Genomic DNA, 10,886 nt, shown 5'->3' on the forward strand with positions numbered 1-10,886 from the left:
CTCAAAAACGGCATTTATTGTATTTTATTTTATTTTTGCATCTTGTCAAGCTCTACAACTTTTCACTATTTGAAATACGTCAACACGCACACAAAAATCACGACCCCTTTCTATTCCCAAGGCCTCGTTATACTGTATTTCGGAGCAGGTTCGAGGGAGGAGCAAGGGCGGCGGCGGCGGCGGCGTCTCTCCCGCCTCCCTAGACGGAGGAGGCGAGGCCCAGTGCCCGGCGCCCGCCTCAAGCTTTCCAGCCGCCCAAAATGGCGGCGTCAGCGAGGCTCCCTTGCGCGGGGCTGCGCTCCCTGAGGCGCCTGCTGCTGGGACGCCCCTCGCACCCCGGGCGGCTGCCGGCGAGGGGGCTCCGCGCAGGAGTGAGTCTCCCGAGGCGGCCCCCTGCCCCCCCTCCCGCAGTCACGACCCGGATATTTTGGCCCCATTTAAAGGGAGGGTTGGATACGTCTTTCCCCTCCCGCTCAACGAGAATGGAGGACCTTGTGTCCCACTTAGCCGTGGGGGTTTCTTTTGCGGGGGGGGGGGTCTCAAATAGGGGTGGAAGGAGACTTGGGACCCACTTCCCTGGGGGTCTAGAGGTGGGGTGGGTTATGTCTCTCTCTCCCCTCCCCTCCAGATCTCTCCTCCCCCCAACCCTAAAAAACCAAAACAAATCACAGAAACCCACATTTTTCAGGGTTTGGGAGGCAAAGGCTGGATGGGGGTGTGGGGGAGGGAGGGAGGGAATGTGGCAGTTGCACCTCCCCACGTGGCGCTTTGCACGTGTATGGGTGACAACTTTGCGGGGTGGGGGAGGAGTGGAGCATTTTGTATTGGGGATCCACCTGTCTTTGTTGGAAATGCTATCTCCGTCTTCTCAGAAATGGGTGTCCTGCAGGGATTTTTAATTGGCATATGTTTCTTGAAATCGTTGTTAATGCTGGTCTATTGGGGGGGTTATATGGATGGATGTGTAGGTGTATGTGTTTTTTGTGTCCTTTATGTGAACTGCTAAGTGAGCTCTGCCCAAATAATGACATGGGTCATTATAAAAGTGCACATCGTTAAACTGCGGAACTCACTGCTGCAGGAGGAAGTGACGGCCACCAGCCCAGATGGTTTTTTAATGGATTTGATTTGATTTTTTAAAAAATTGTTTTTATAACCCAGGCGGTTTTTTAAAGGATTGGACAGATTCATGGAGGACTGGCCGTATCAATGGCTACTGGCCTTGATGGCTGTGCTCTGCCTCCAAGGTCAGACCCAGTAATCCTTCTGAATACCAGTTGCTGGAAACTGCTTGGAGGGCACGTTGGAGAGTTGCTCTTATGCTCGAATCCTGCTTGCGGCTTTGCCACAAGCATCTGGTTGGCCACAGTGGGAAAAGGATGTCGGATTAGATGGGCTGTTGGCCGGATCCAGAAGGGTCTTCTTACATTCTTACAGCTGTTAATTTGGCTCACACAAATGGGATGATGGCGGAGGGTGTGTGTATGTGTGTTGTTCAGCAAAATCTAGAAGACCACAGCTTCCCTGCACCTTATGAACTCGAGTGGTCTGTGGCTTTGTGGTCAAAAAACACATACACACTCATAATGATAGCCAAATGTTCATGCAAGTGGCTGCTTTGCACTGCTGTTTGCAAAGGAGAGGTGGTGGGCTTTCCTTCACCAGAGGCTTTTAAGCAGAGGTTGGATGGCCACCTGTCATGGATGGTTTACTTGAGATTCCTGCATTGCAGGGGGTTGGACTAGATGACCATCAGGGCCCCTTCCAACTCTTCAATTAGGAGTATGCCCCATTGAATTCGGTAGGACTTACTTCCCTGGCGGGATATAAAATCCCAAGTAAACATGTGCAGAACAGATGAGGCTGTGAGAGGGAGTCGATTGCCTTGCGCCCTGATGAAGTTGGGAGGCTTGTGTTAGAAATGCTGCAAATAGCTATTTTCCAAAGCATGCGGCAGGGCACCAGTCTTTTAAAGGGCATCGTCAAATGTGGTTGGTGTGTGTGTTTGTGGCAGGTCACCCTGTGTATTTTCAGGACTTTGAAAACACTTTCTTTCAGAAAGGGAGGGAGAGAATCCATCTCCCCTGCAACTCTCTCCTGCCTGATTGGGCCGTCTCAAGGGGCGTGTGTTTCTCTCTCTTTCTTTTGGGACCACATCCAGTTTCCCTCACCCTTTCCCCAGTGTTGATTTACTGAAGTCAATTAGCTTTCTTGTCACAGCTTGACAGGCCCAAGATCTGTGGAGATAATTTTCCTTCTCTCCCTGGCAGCAGCCAAGGACGTGGTATTTGTTTAACAAACATGTCCGTCCTGGATTTAAAGGCTTGTTCCGCTGTTGTTTTCAACAGCTCATATAACCTGAATAGCGAACCTGATCTCTCCAGATGTTGTTGAACCATACAGGGACGGCCGTGTGTAATCCAAGTGACTCTTTCTCTGGTTCTTCCACCCAGTAATATGTTACAGGCCTAGATTTGCAACTTAATACATTTTGTTTTACAACGTTTTGCATTTTGTTTTACCACCATTCTGTCACACTCTTTTCACCAAGAAATGAGAGCCAGTGTGGTGGGGGGAGGGGGTAGAGCAGGGGTCGGCACTCGGCAACCTAAGGCCCAGGTAGCAGCCCATGAGGCTTATCTAAGTGGCCCATGGCGACCGCCGCCGCCCGCTCTTACCAATGTGGCGCAGCATGGGGACTGACTTTCAGGTTGATGGCGACCGTGCACAAGCACACGTGCGCTCCTCTGACCCGGTTGTTCGCCGGAAATAGCATGTGCGCACACATGCAGGACGGAGAAGCGACCATGCGCATGCGCACACTCTATTTCCAGCACACTTCCGGGTTGGAGGGGTGCCAGAAATAGCGTGTGTGCTCACGCACGGGCGCTCCTCCAACCTGGAAGAGCACATGTGCGCACACCCTTTGGCCCGCCCTCCGACGGACGGACAGAGCATTAACCGGCCCATCTTCGGATAAGGTTGCCGACCTCTGGGGTAGAGTGTCAGACCAGGGTGCAAATCCCCACTCAGCTATGAAGCTCGCTGGGTGACCTTGGGTCACTTAAAATCTCTCAGCATTTCCTACCTCACAGGGGTGTTGTGGCGATTGAATGAGGAGAGGGGGAGCCGTGCATGTCTTGGAGAAAAAGGTGTAATTGCAGTAAGCGCATAATAAATTGAACTGAGGGTGGGGATATCATGTTAGGGATGTGCTCAGTTCTTCTGCCTGGGGCAGGGAGCAGATTTAGCCCCCACTCCCACTGGATACCCTTACGCTAAAACATTGCATCTGGGGACAGTGTTTTATCGCTAAGTTTCTATCCTATGAAGCTCAGCCTACAGAAGGGCTCCCGCAGCTGCTGACAGTGTTTGACACAGGGCTGGACTTTACCTACCACCCCTGACAGCCCCATCCTTGCAGAAGAGGGGAGGCGGACTGCATGCGCAAGCACACCCTGAGATCTTGGCAGTGCACGCCACCTCCTTCTGCATCACTATTGCGGGTGCAAAAGGGGTTAGAGGGTTGGTGGGACCACCTTTTGAAAAGCCAAGCCAAATCGCTTGTTGTTGTGTTATGGAAGCAGGTGGGGGTGGGGATACCTATGTGGTGATAGCTTTGCAGAGTGACAAATGTAATTGAAATAAAATACATAGCATTTCAGTTGCCTCGTCGCTGTATGGCATGGTGCAACTCTGTTCACCTTTTCACAGGTGTGTTCTCTCTTTATCTGTACCAGGTATGCCTTCAACAGCAGGAAGAGTTTACCTCTTTGGAGGAGAAGCCACAATTCCCCGGTGCCTCTGCCGAGTTTGTAGACAAGCTAGAATTCATCCAGCCTAATGTCATTTCAGGGATTCCCATCTACCGAGTTATGGACCGACAGGGGCAGATCACCAACCCCAGTGAGGACCCTAAGGTAAGATGCAGGGGCCTTGTCAGATTGTCCAGTTCAGTGCGCTGTGCAGTTTTGCATTGCCACTAGAAGGGGAAAAAATCAAGAGGTTCTTGCAGAAGCCAAGGAATTTTGAAAAACTTTCCTTAGGCCCTGTTCAAATATTTTTCGTCCAGCGGCATTTCTCCCTCCATTGCAGCTTCCCCAAGAGCAGGTGCTGAAATTCTACAAGAGCATGACACTTCTCAACACCATGGATCGGATTCTCTACGAGTCCCAGAGGCAGGTATGGCTGCAGTGCACACACTCACATGTGCCGTAAGATTCTGCCCCCCTCATTAAAAAAACAAATAGTCCTATTGAGAGGGTCACACAAAGTATCTCCTGACTTGGGGATGTGGATGTAGCGTGGCCTTCTCCAACCAGATGTTTTGGCTGGACTTCCATCACCCCTGAGTGCTGGCCCTACCAGCTGGGGCTGATGGGAATTGTAGTCCAAAACACCTGGCTTACAGCAGGTTGGGGAAAGTTGATCTAATGCAGGGCTGTCTGACAGGTCAATAGCAATCTACTAGTCGTTCGCAGGATGCCCCTTGTTGATCGTGATTGATCGTGGGCACCCCCCCAAAAAAAGCTCAGCAACTTTGGCTCCCCTAAAAAAAGCTGAACAACTCTGGGTAGATCACTGCCAGTTTTTTAATAGTGGTTGTAGATCGCAGTCTCTTGGAAGTTGGACAGCCCTGATCTAATGAATAGACAGGGTTACATGCACACAAAGCTGGGCCTAGAGGCCTTCACCTTCCTTAGAATCATAAAATTGTAGCGTTGGAAGGGACCATGTGAATCCTCTAGTCCAACCCCCTGCAATGCAGGAATCTTGCCCAACATGGGGCTCGAACCCACAACCCTGAGTCCTTTGCTCTCCTGACTGAGCTATCCCTTCCTCCTTCCATGACTAAGTTCAGTTTGTTTTTTTAGGGTCGGATTTCCTTCTACATGACCAACTACGGGGAGGAAGGCACCCACGTGGGCAGCGCAGCGGCTCTTAGTGACACCGATCTGGTGTTTGGACAGTACCGTGAAGCAGGTAAGGGACAAGTCACTCTCCCTCCTGCTGAAGGGTGGTGTGCTACTAGCGGCTCAGCCATTGGGTGGCAGCACATGACAACTCAACACTGCAGTACTCACATTAGGCATGTTTGCATCCTCAGCTCTCACCCCAACAATACCTCTTCTTTCCTGTTATTCCTATTTTCCCTTAGGATTCACTGTCTCTTGGGCTGGTTAGTTAGTTCTGCACACCATGTGACTGTTTATAAAAAATTAAAGGAGCCAATTAGACAGGAACATGGTACCATGTGCTTTAAAGGTTAATTGATCTGTTTTTATATTCCATAATAGCAGCCACTGCAATAGGTGTTTTTAATAGGCCTCCTTTGCTTTAGGGAAGCTTTTAATGTTTAATAGATTATTGTATTTTAATATCCTTCTGGAAGCCGCTCAGAGTGGCTGGGGGAACCCAGCCAGATGGGTGGGGTATAAATAAATTATTTATTATTATTATTATTATTATTATTATTATTATTATTATTATTATTATTTCTGCAGTGTAATCTTGAATTTATTTTTAGAAGGCTTTTGAACCTTGGCTGAGGTGGCTTCCCCCCACCCCATGCTCTCCTCTCGTCCATCAAATGATCCCCCTCTGTTGAAGAAGCATTCCTCCTGAACTCTGTGCATCAACTAGTGCTCTATTAATACCATTACTGGCTTCTCACTCTGATAAAAGGTGCTTCCGGTTAATCTCATGTTCCCTCTTGCTCCTCTTAGGTGTACTGATGTACAGAGGGTACCCTCTGGACCTGTTCATGGCACAGTGCTACGGCAATGCCAGCGACACTGGGAAAGGCCGTCAAATGCCTGTACACTACGGCTGCAAAGATTTGCACTTTGTCACCATATCATCCCCACTAGCTACGCAGATCCCACAAGGTGAGGCGAAAACGGGTTTAAAAATTTCCAAGGTGATAAAGGATCTGGAAACCGGGCCTTATGAGGAACAGTTGAGGGAACTGGGTATGTTCAGGCTGAATAGTTGATCGGTGGCTTAACTTTATCTGTGGTAGCTTCAAGTGCACATAGCATCTGATCCTCTTTACCTCTGGCAGAGTCAGGAGGTGTGAGACACCCCAGGCTGGCAAATCCTCCTTTGGGGTCGTTGCCAAAGGGGTCTGGGAGCTGAGTGGGTCATGACACTGCTTAGTATGGGCAGATCCTCCACTTTTTTAATGACAAGGGTTCGTTACAACAAACCAATCCTTTGTTTGAAGACACAGTTACAGTGAATGTCCTGTGCACCCATCTCCTTCCTTTCCCTGTTCTCATTCCCTCTCTCCCCTTCCCATTTGGCAGCTGTTGGCTCCGCCTACGCCATCAAGAGGGAGAACACCGACCGGATTGTCATCTGCTACTTTGGGGAGGGTGCGGCCAGTGAGGGTGATGCCCACGCAGGCTTCAACTTCGCCGCCACCCTTGAGTGCCCCATCATTTTCTTCTGCCGCAACAACGGCTATGCCATCTCCACCCCGACGTCTGAGCAGTACCGGGGCGACGGAATAGGTAAGGGGGTCAGGCTAGGATGTGGGTGGGGTGGAGAATGCTCCGAGGCCACATGACCTTACCCTCCTGCCCCAGATTCTGGGTAAACATAGAAAGTCCACTTTGGAAGGCTCTGCTGTCACCAGCCACTGCCGCGTAACTAGCACAGAAATCTAAGTGCCTTTTTTCATCTTTATTTTGGCATTGTTTCATCAACTGTCCTGGAAGCATCTGCTGCACCGTGAAGCATGGCTTCCCAGAGTAGGGCGTGTCATGTTGGGAGTGAAAGTTAACTTTTGCAAATTTCCTTAGTTAGGGGTCTTAAAATCATGTTTCCGGGGTGTGAGGAATTCAAATCTGCTATTATTTTTGTGATCAGACAACATTTAGCTTTGAAAGTCTGCATTTGATGAAGAAACGTGTAAACTGCATTCGGGAAACCAATGAATTTTAATATTAACTTCTGAAAATGTCAAGTAATGCTAAAGAAGAAGAATATAACTGCAAGTTCTTGGCAATCATTTTTAATGATTTCTGTGCAGCTTTGCACACATTTTACTTATACTAAGTAAAACGTAAATTTTATTTATTCAACCAAAATATCTTTCGAATTCCCAAATCAATGTTACGACTTCTTAGCACCTCTCATTTTTGGAATTTGAAAGTTGAAAAGTCCAACACTCCCTTATGCCCAGAGCATCCCATCCTTTGCTTTCTTCCCACAGCTGCACGTGGTCCCGGCTACGGCATCCAGTCCATCCGGGTGGATGGCAACGATGTCTTTGCCGTGTACAATGCCACCAGGGAGGCCCGTCGCCGGGCTGTTGCCGAGAACCAGCCCTTCCTGATTGAAGCCATGACTTACAGGTAGGTGTGGCGCGAGCGAGCGGGGGGTGGGGGTGGGAGGGAATCAATGAAGCACAAGTCCCATAGCCTGAGAAGCAAGTGGCCTGATGTGGGGGGCGGGACCAAATAACCCCCCTAAATAATGAACTGCCTCTCAGGATTGGACACCACAGCACAAGTGACGACAGCTCCGCCTACCGCTCGGTGGATGAAGTCAACTATTGGGACAAGCAAGACCACCCTATCTCTCGTCTCCGTCACTACATGGTGGGCAGAGGCTGGTGGGATGAGGACCAGGAGAAGACGTGGCGGAAGAAATCCCGCAAAAGGGTGAGTGGCTGGGATGGATGGTGTCCAGGTTACCCTCTGTCTTGGCTGTGTTTCCGTGAATGCCTGCTTGCGATAAATAGGGAAGCATTCAGGATCCGTACAGAACAATGCAAAATAGGAGCAAAGGCCAACAATATTGAAGTCTCTTAGGAAGAACAGAGAAAGCAGCCTTAACGCTGAGTCTGACTTCCACAGGGTGTCAGGGACTGGCTAGGTGAGGAGGAATGGTGGGAGGCTACAGCCAGGGAACCCCCCCCCCCCCGCCGGGCAGCATCAGAGTGGGAAGGCTCTGAGCCAGGAGATTGGTGGTGGGGTGCAGAAGACAAGTCAGAGGAAGATGGGTTGGAGGCTGAGCAAGCAGTAGGTTTAAGTGAGAGTGAGGCAGCTGAGGAGGAGGAGGAGGCTGAGGCCGCGACAGATTCCTCCTCCCCCTCCCAGTTCCACTGTCTCCTCCTCCCGTCCTCTTCTGTCCCCAAGAAGGGTGTTACCTGTAGTAGAGCAAAAGGCACAGAGAGCCCCTCCTCGAAAGAGTTTGCGATTGTTGAGAAGGCAGCCAGTTGCAGAGGAGCCTTGGAAGGAAGTGGGAGGCTCAGATCCCCTGTTCCGGCCCAGTATACCTGAAGGAGCGTCTCCACCCCCTTTGTTCAGCCTGGACACTGAGGTCCAGCACCAAGGGCCTTCTGGAGGTTCGCTCACTGGGAGAAATGAGGTTACAGGGAACCAGGCAGGGGGCCTTCTCGGTAGTGGCGCCCACCCTGTGGAACGCCCTCCCATCAGTTGTCAAGGAAATAAACAACTACCTGACTTTTAGAAAAGATCTAAAGGCAGCCCTGTTTAGGGAAGTTTTTAATGTTTGATGTTTTATTGTGTTTTTAATATTCTCTTGGGAGCTGCCCAGAGTGGATGGGAAAACCCAGCTAGATGGGCAGGGTATAAATAAATTATTATTACTATTACTACTACTGCTACTACTACTTCATCGGGATAGTCCTGCCCGTGAAGTTCTCCATTGTGTTTTTTGTCTCTGAATAAAGAATCGACTTTACTTCTCATCTCTGAGTTTCTGTGCTGAACTGCAGCCAAACCAGCCCTGACACAGGGAAATTCCAGTGCTCCTCAGATCAGCTTTCTAAAATAGAACCACTTCTTTGTGATGAATAGAAGCATCCTAGGTAAGGTGGGACATAACCATGGGTGCTCCTTTTCAGAGAAGCCAGGCACCTGCCCCACCCGCCTTTTCTTCCACACAGGATGTAAAGTGAATCGCAGGTCCAAACCAAGAAAGCCGAGAACGGGGACTCCCATTTCTGCTTTCCTTTTGTGTTCCTCAGGTGATGGAAGCCTTTGAGGAGGCAGAGCGCAAGTTGAAGCCCAGCCCTCAGTTCCTCTTCTCCGACGTCTACTGCGAGATGCCCTGGCACATCCAGAAGCAGCAGGAATCCCTGGAACGCCACCTCAAGCAATATGGCGAGCACTACCCGCTGGGCCAGTACGAGAAGTGAGCCACCTTCCCCTCACCTCTCTGCCCTCCAGCAACTGGGATGTGCAGGAGATCTGGCTCAAGCCAGCGTGCAAAGATTGTGAGAGGTTTCGTGTTCCGGGGCATCCCCTTCCTTCTCACAGTGGCGATCTTGTGGCTGAGAGACTCCCCACTGGGGGATCCCTTCTGGATACTTTGGGGTTGAAGGGCTGGCCCCTGTAAGCTGTGTTGTTGGGCCCCACCCAGGGGCTTCAAACTAGCTTGTGGTAGCAGACCAGACTGTTACTTTGCCCCAGTTTTTAGAATCTGCTAGTTGCACAGAGCCTGTTTAAAGCACACAAAACATCCACGGCTCTCCTGCTGTGGATGTGAATTGCCTTATATCTGCTGCTTCCCTGACTCTTCTCCTGCTCCTGGTACCTTTTCCCTCCACAGTTCTGTCATTCAGCCAGAAATTGGGCATAAGCTAGCAGGCAGAACCTTGATTTCCCCTGTAGGGGCAAGCATTTTTGCCAAATGGATCCCTAATGCCATCGTAAATGTCTCCGGAACTGAATACCGCTTTGGTGGAATCTGCCGCTAGAAGTAAAGATGCCCTGTCTAGAGTGGGAGGCCGCAGTTGGTGTCCTGTCTGGGAGTAAATCCAGGCCCTCTTTGGATAGTGTCTTTTGGGTGATAAATGACATTTTAAAGGGATGTGAACCTCAAGCTTGTCATCTGATTTTTGAGGGGTTTTAGCAGCTGGGGAGAGTAATGCTAAAAGAAAAAGTTACAGCTGTCTTGCCTGGGCTTCTTTTCCTCAGCCCTTTCCCCGATCTAAACAGGCACCTTGGGGTGGGGGCAGAGCTCTCTTGGTCTGTTACGCTTGAATCGGAAGTTCTTACCACTGAAAAGCAACGGTTCTATTTGGGCTGCTGGGGGTAACAAGTGTCTAGGCAAATGTATGCATAAACAAAGGGGCACATTGGGGAATTAATAAAACTTTCATGGGCATTCGCCTCTATGCAATCTGCTTTTCGGCCAGTGAGAATCTGCAGCCAGGAGTGCCACATCCTTGGTTGGGATAGTTATCAAAATGGGTGGAACCCGTTTGGCAGTCACTTGGGAAGGAAAGAATGGCACTTTGCATGTGTTCAGAGACACTCTGCCTTCGCTTCACAGGAGTTAGGGCTTGCACCCTAAATCGAAACAAGCTGTGGAGCTGAGCCCTGATGAATTCATGTTAGAATGATTAAAACTGCGGTAGAGCAAAGTTAGCTGCTTCATCTCATCTCACCCTGACTGTGATGAATATTCTACAAAATAAAAAAAATCCTTCCAGTAGCACCTTAGAGACCAACTACGGTAAGTTTGTCATTCGTATGAGCTTTTGTGTGCATGCACACGAAAGCTCATACGAATGACAAACTTAGTTGGTCTCTAAGGTGCTAATGGAAGGAATTTTTTAATTTTGTTTCAACTATGGCAGACCAACACAGTACCTACCTGTAACTAGAATATTCTACAGTTGCACTACAGCGCCATAGGGTCGCATCCAATGCCAGCCCTCCTCTGAGTAGACCTACTGAAGTTAATGGCCATGACTAATGCAGATTTATTAATTTCAGAGGCTCTTGTCTGAGTAGAACTTAGTTGGAAACGGGTACTAGGTACAGAATCCATCATCTTCAACATCTTAGGGCAAGTTCCTTAAAATTTTGTATCACAGCATACTTTCCTAGTTTACTTGTTATTTG

General features: G+C 49.6%; 1 protein-coding gene across 1 annotated transcript; it reads left to right on the forward strand.

Annotated features, from left to right (window-relative positions):
- The first annotated feature begins 249 nt into the window (after window positions 1-249).
- BCKDHA (branched chain keto acid dehydrogenase E1 subunit alpha) lies at window positions 250-10,143 on the forward strand. Its single transcript, XM_035117868.3, has 9 exons — window positions 250-371; window positions 3,741-3,920; window positions 4,096-4,182; window positions 4,875-4,983; window positions 5,727-5,888; window positions 6,309-6,515; window positions 7,220-7,361; window positions 7,499-7,670; window positions 9,002-10,143. Exons 1-9 carry the CDS (start codon window positions 261-263, stop codon window positions 9,170-9,172), a joined length of 1,341 nt encoding a protein of 446 aa, XP_034973759.2. The 5' UTR covers window positions 250-260; the 3' UTR covers window positions 9,173-10,143.
- The last annotated feature ends 743 nt before the right edge of the window (window positions 10,144-10,886 follow it).

Source organism: Zootoca vivipara, chromosome 6 (genome assembly GCF_965207765.1).
Source record: "Zootoca vivipara chromosome 6, rZooViv2.hap1.1, whole genome shotgun sequence".
Lineage (NCBI taxonomy): Eukaryota > Metazoa > Chordata > Lepidosauria > Squamata > Lacertidae > Zootoca > Zootoca vivipara.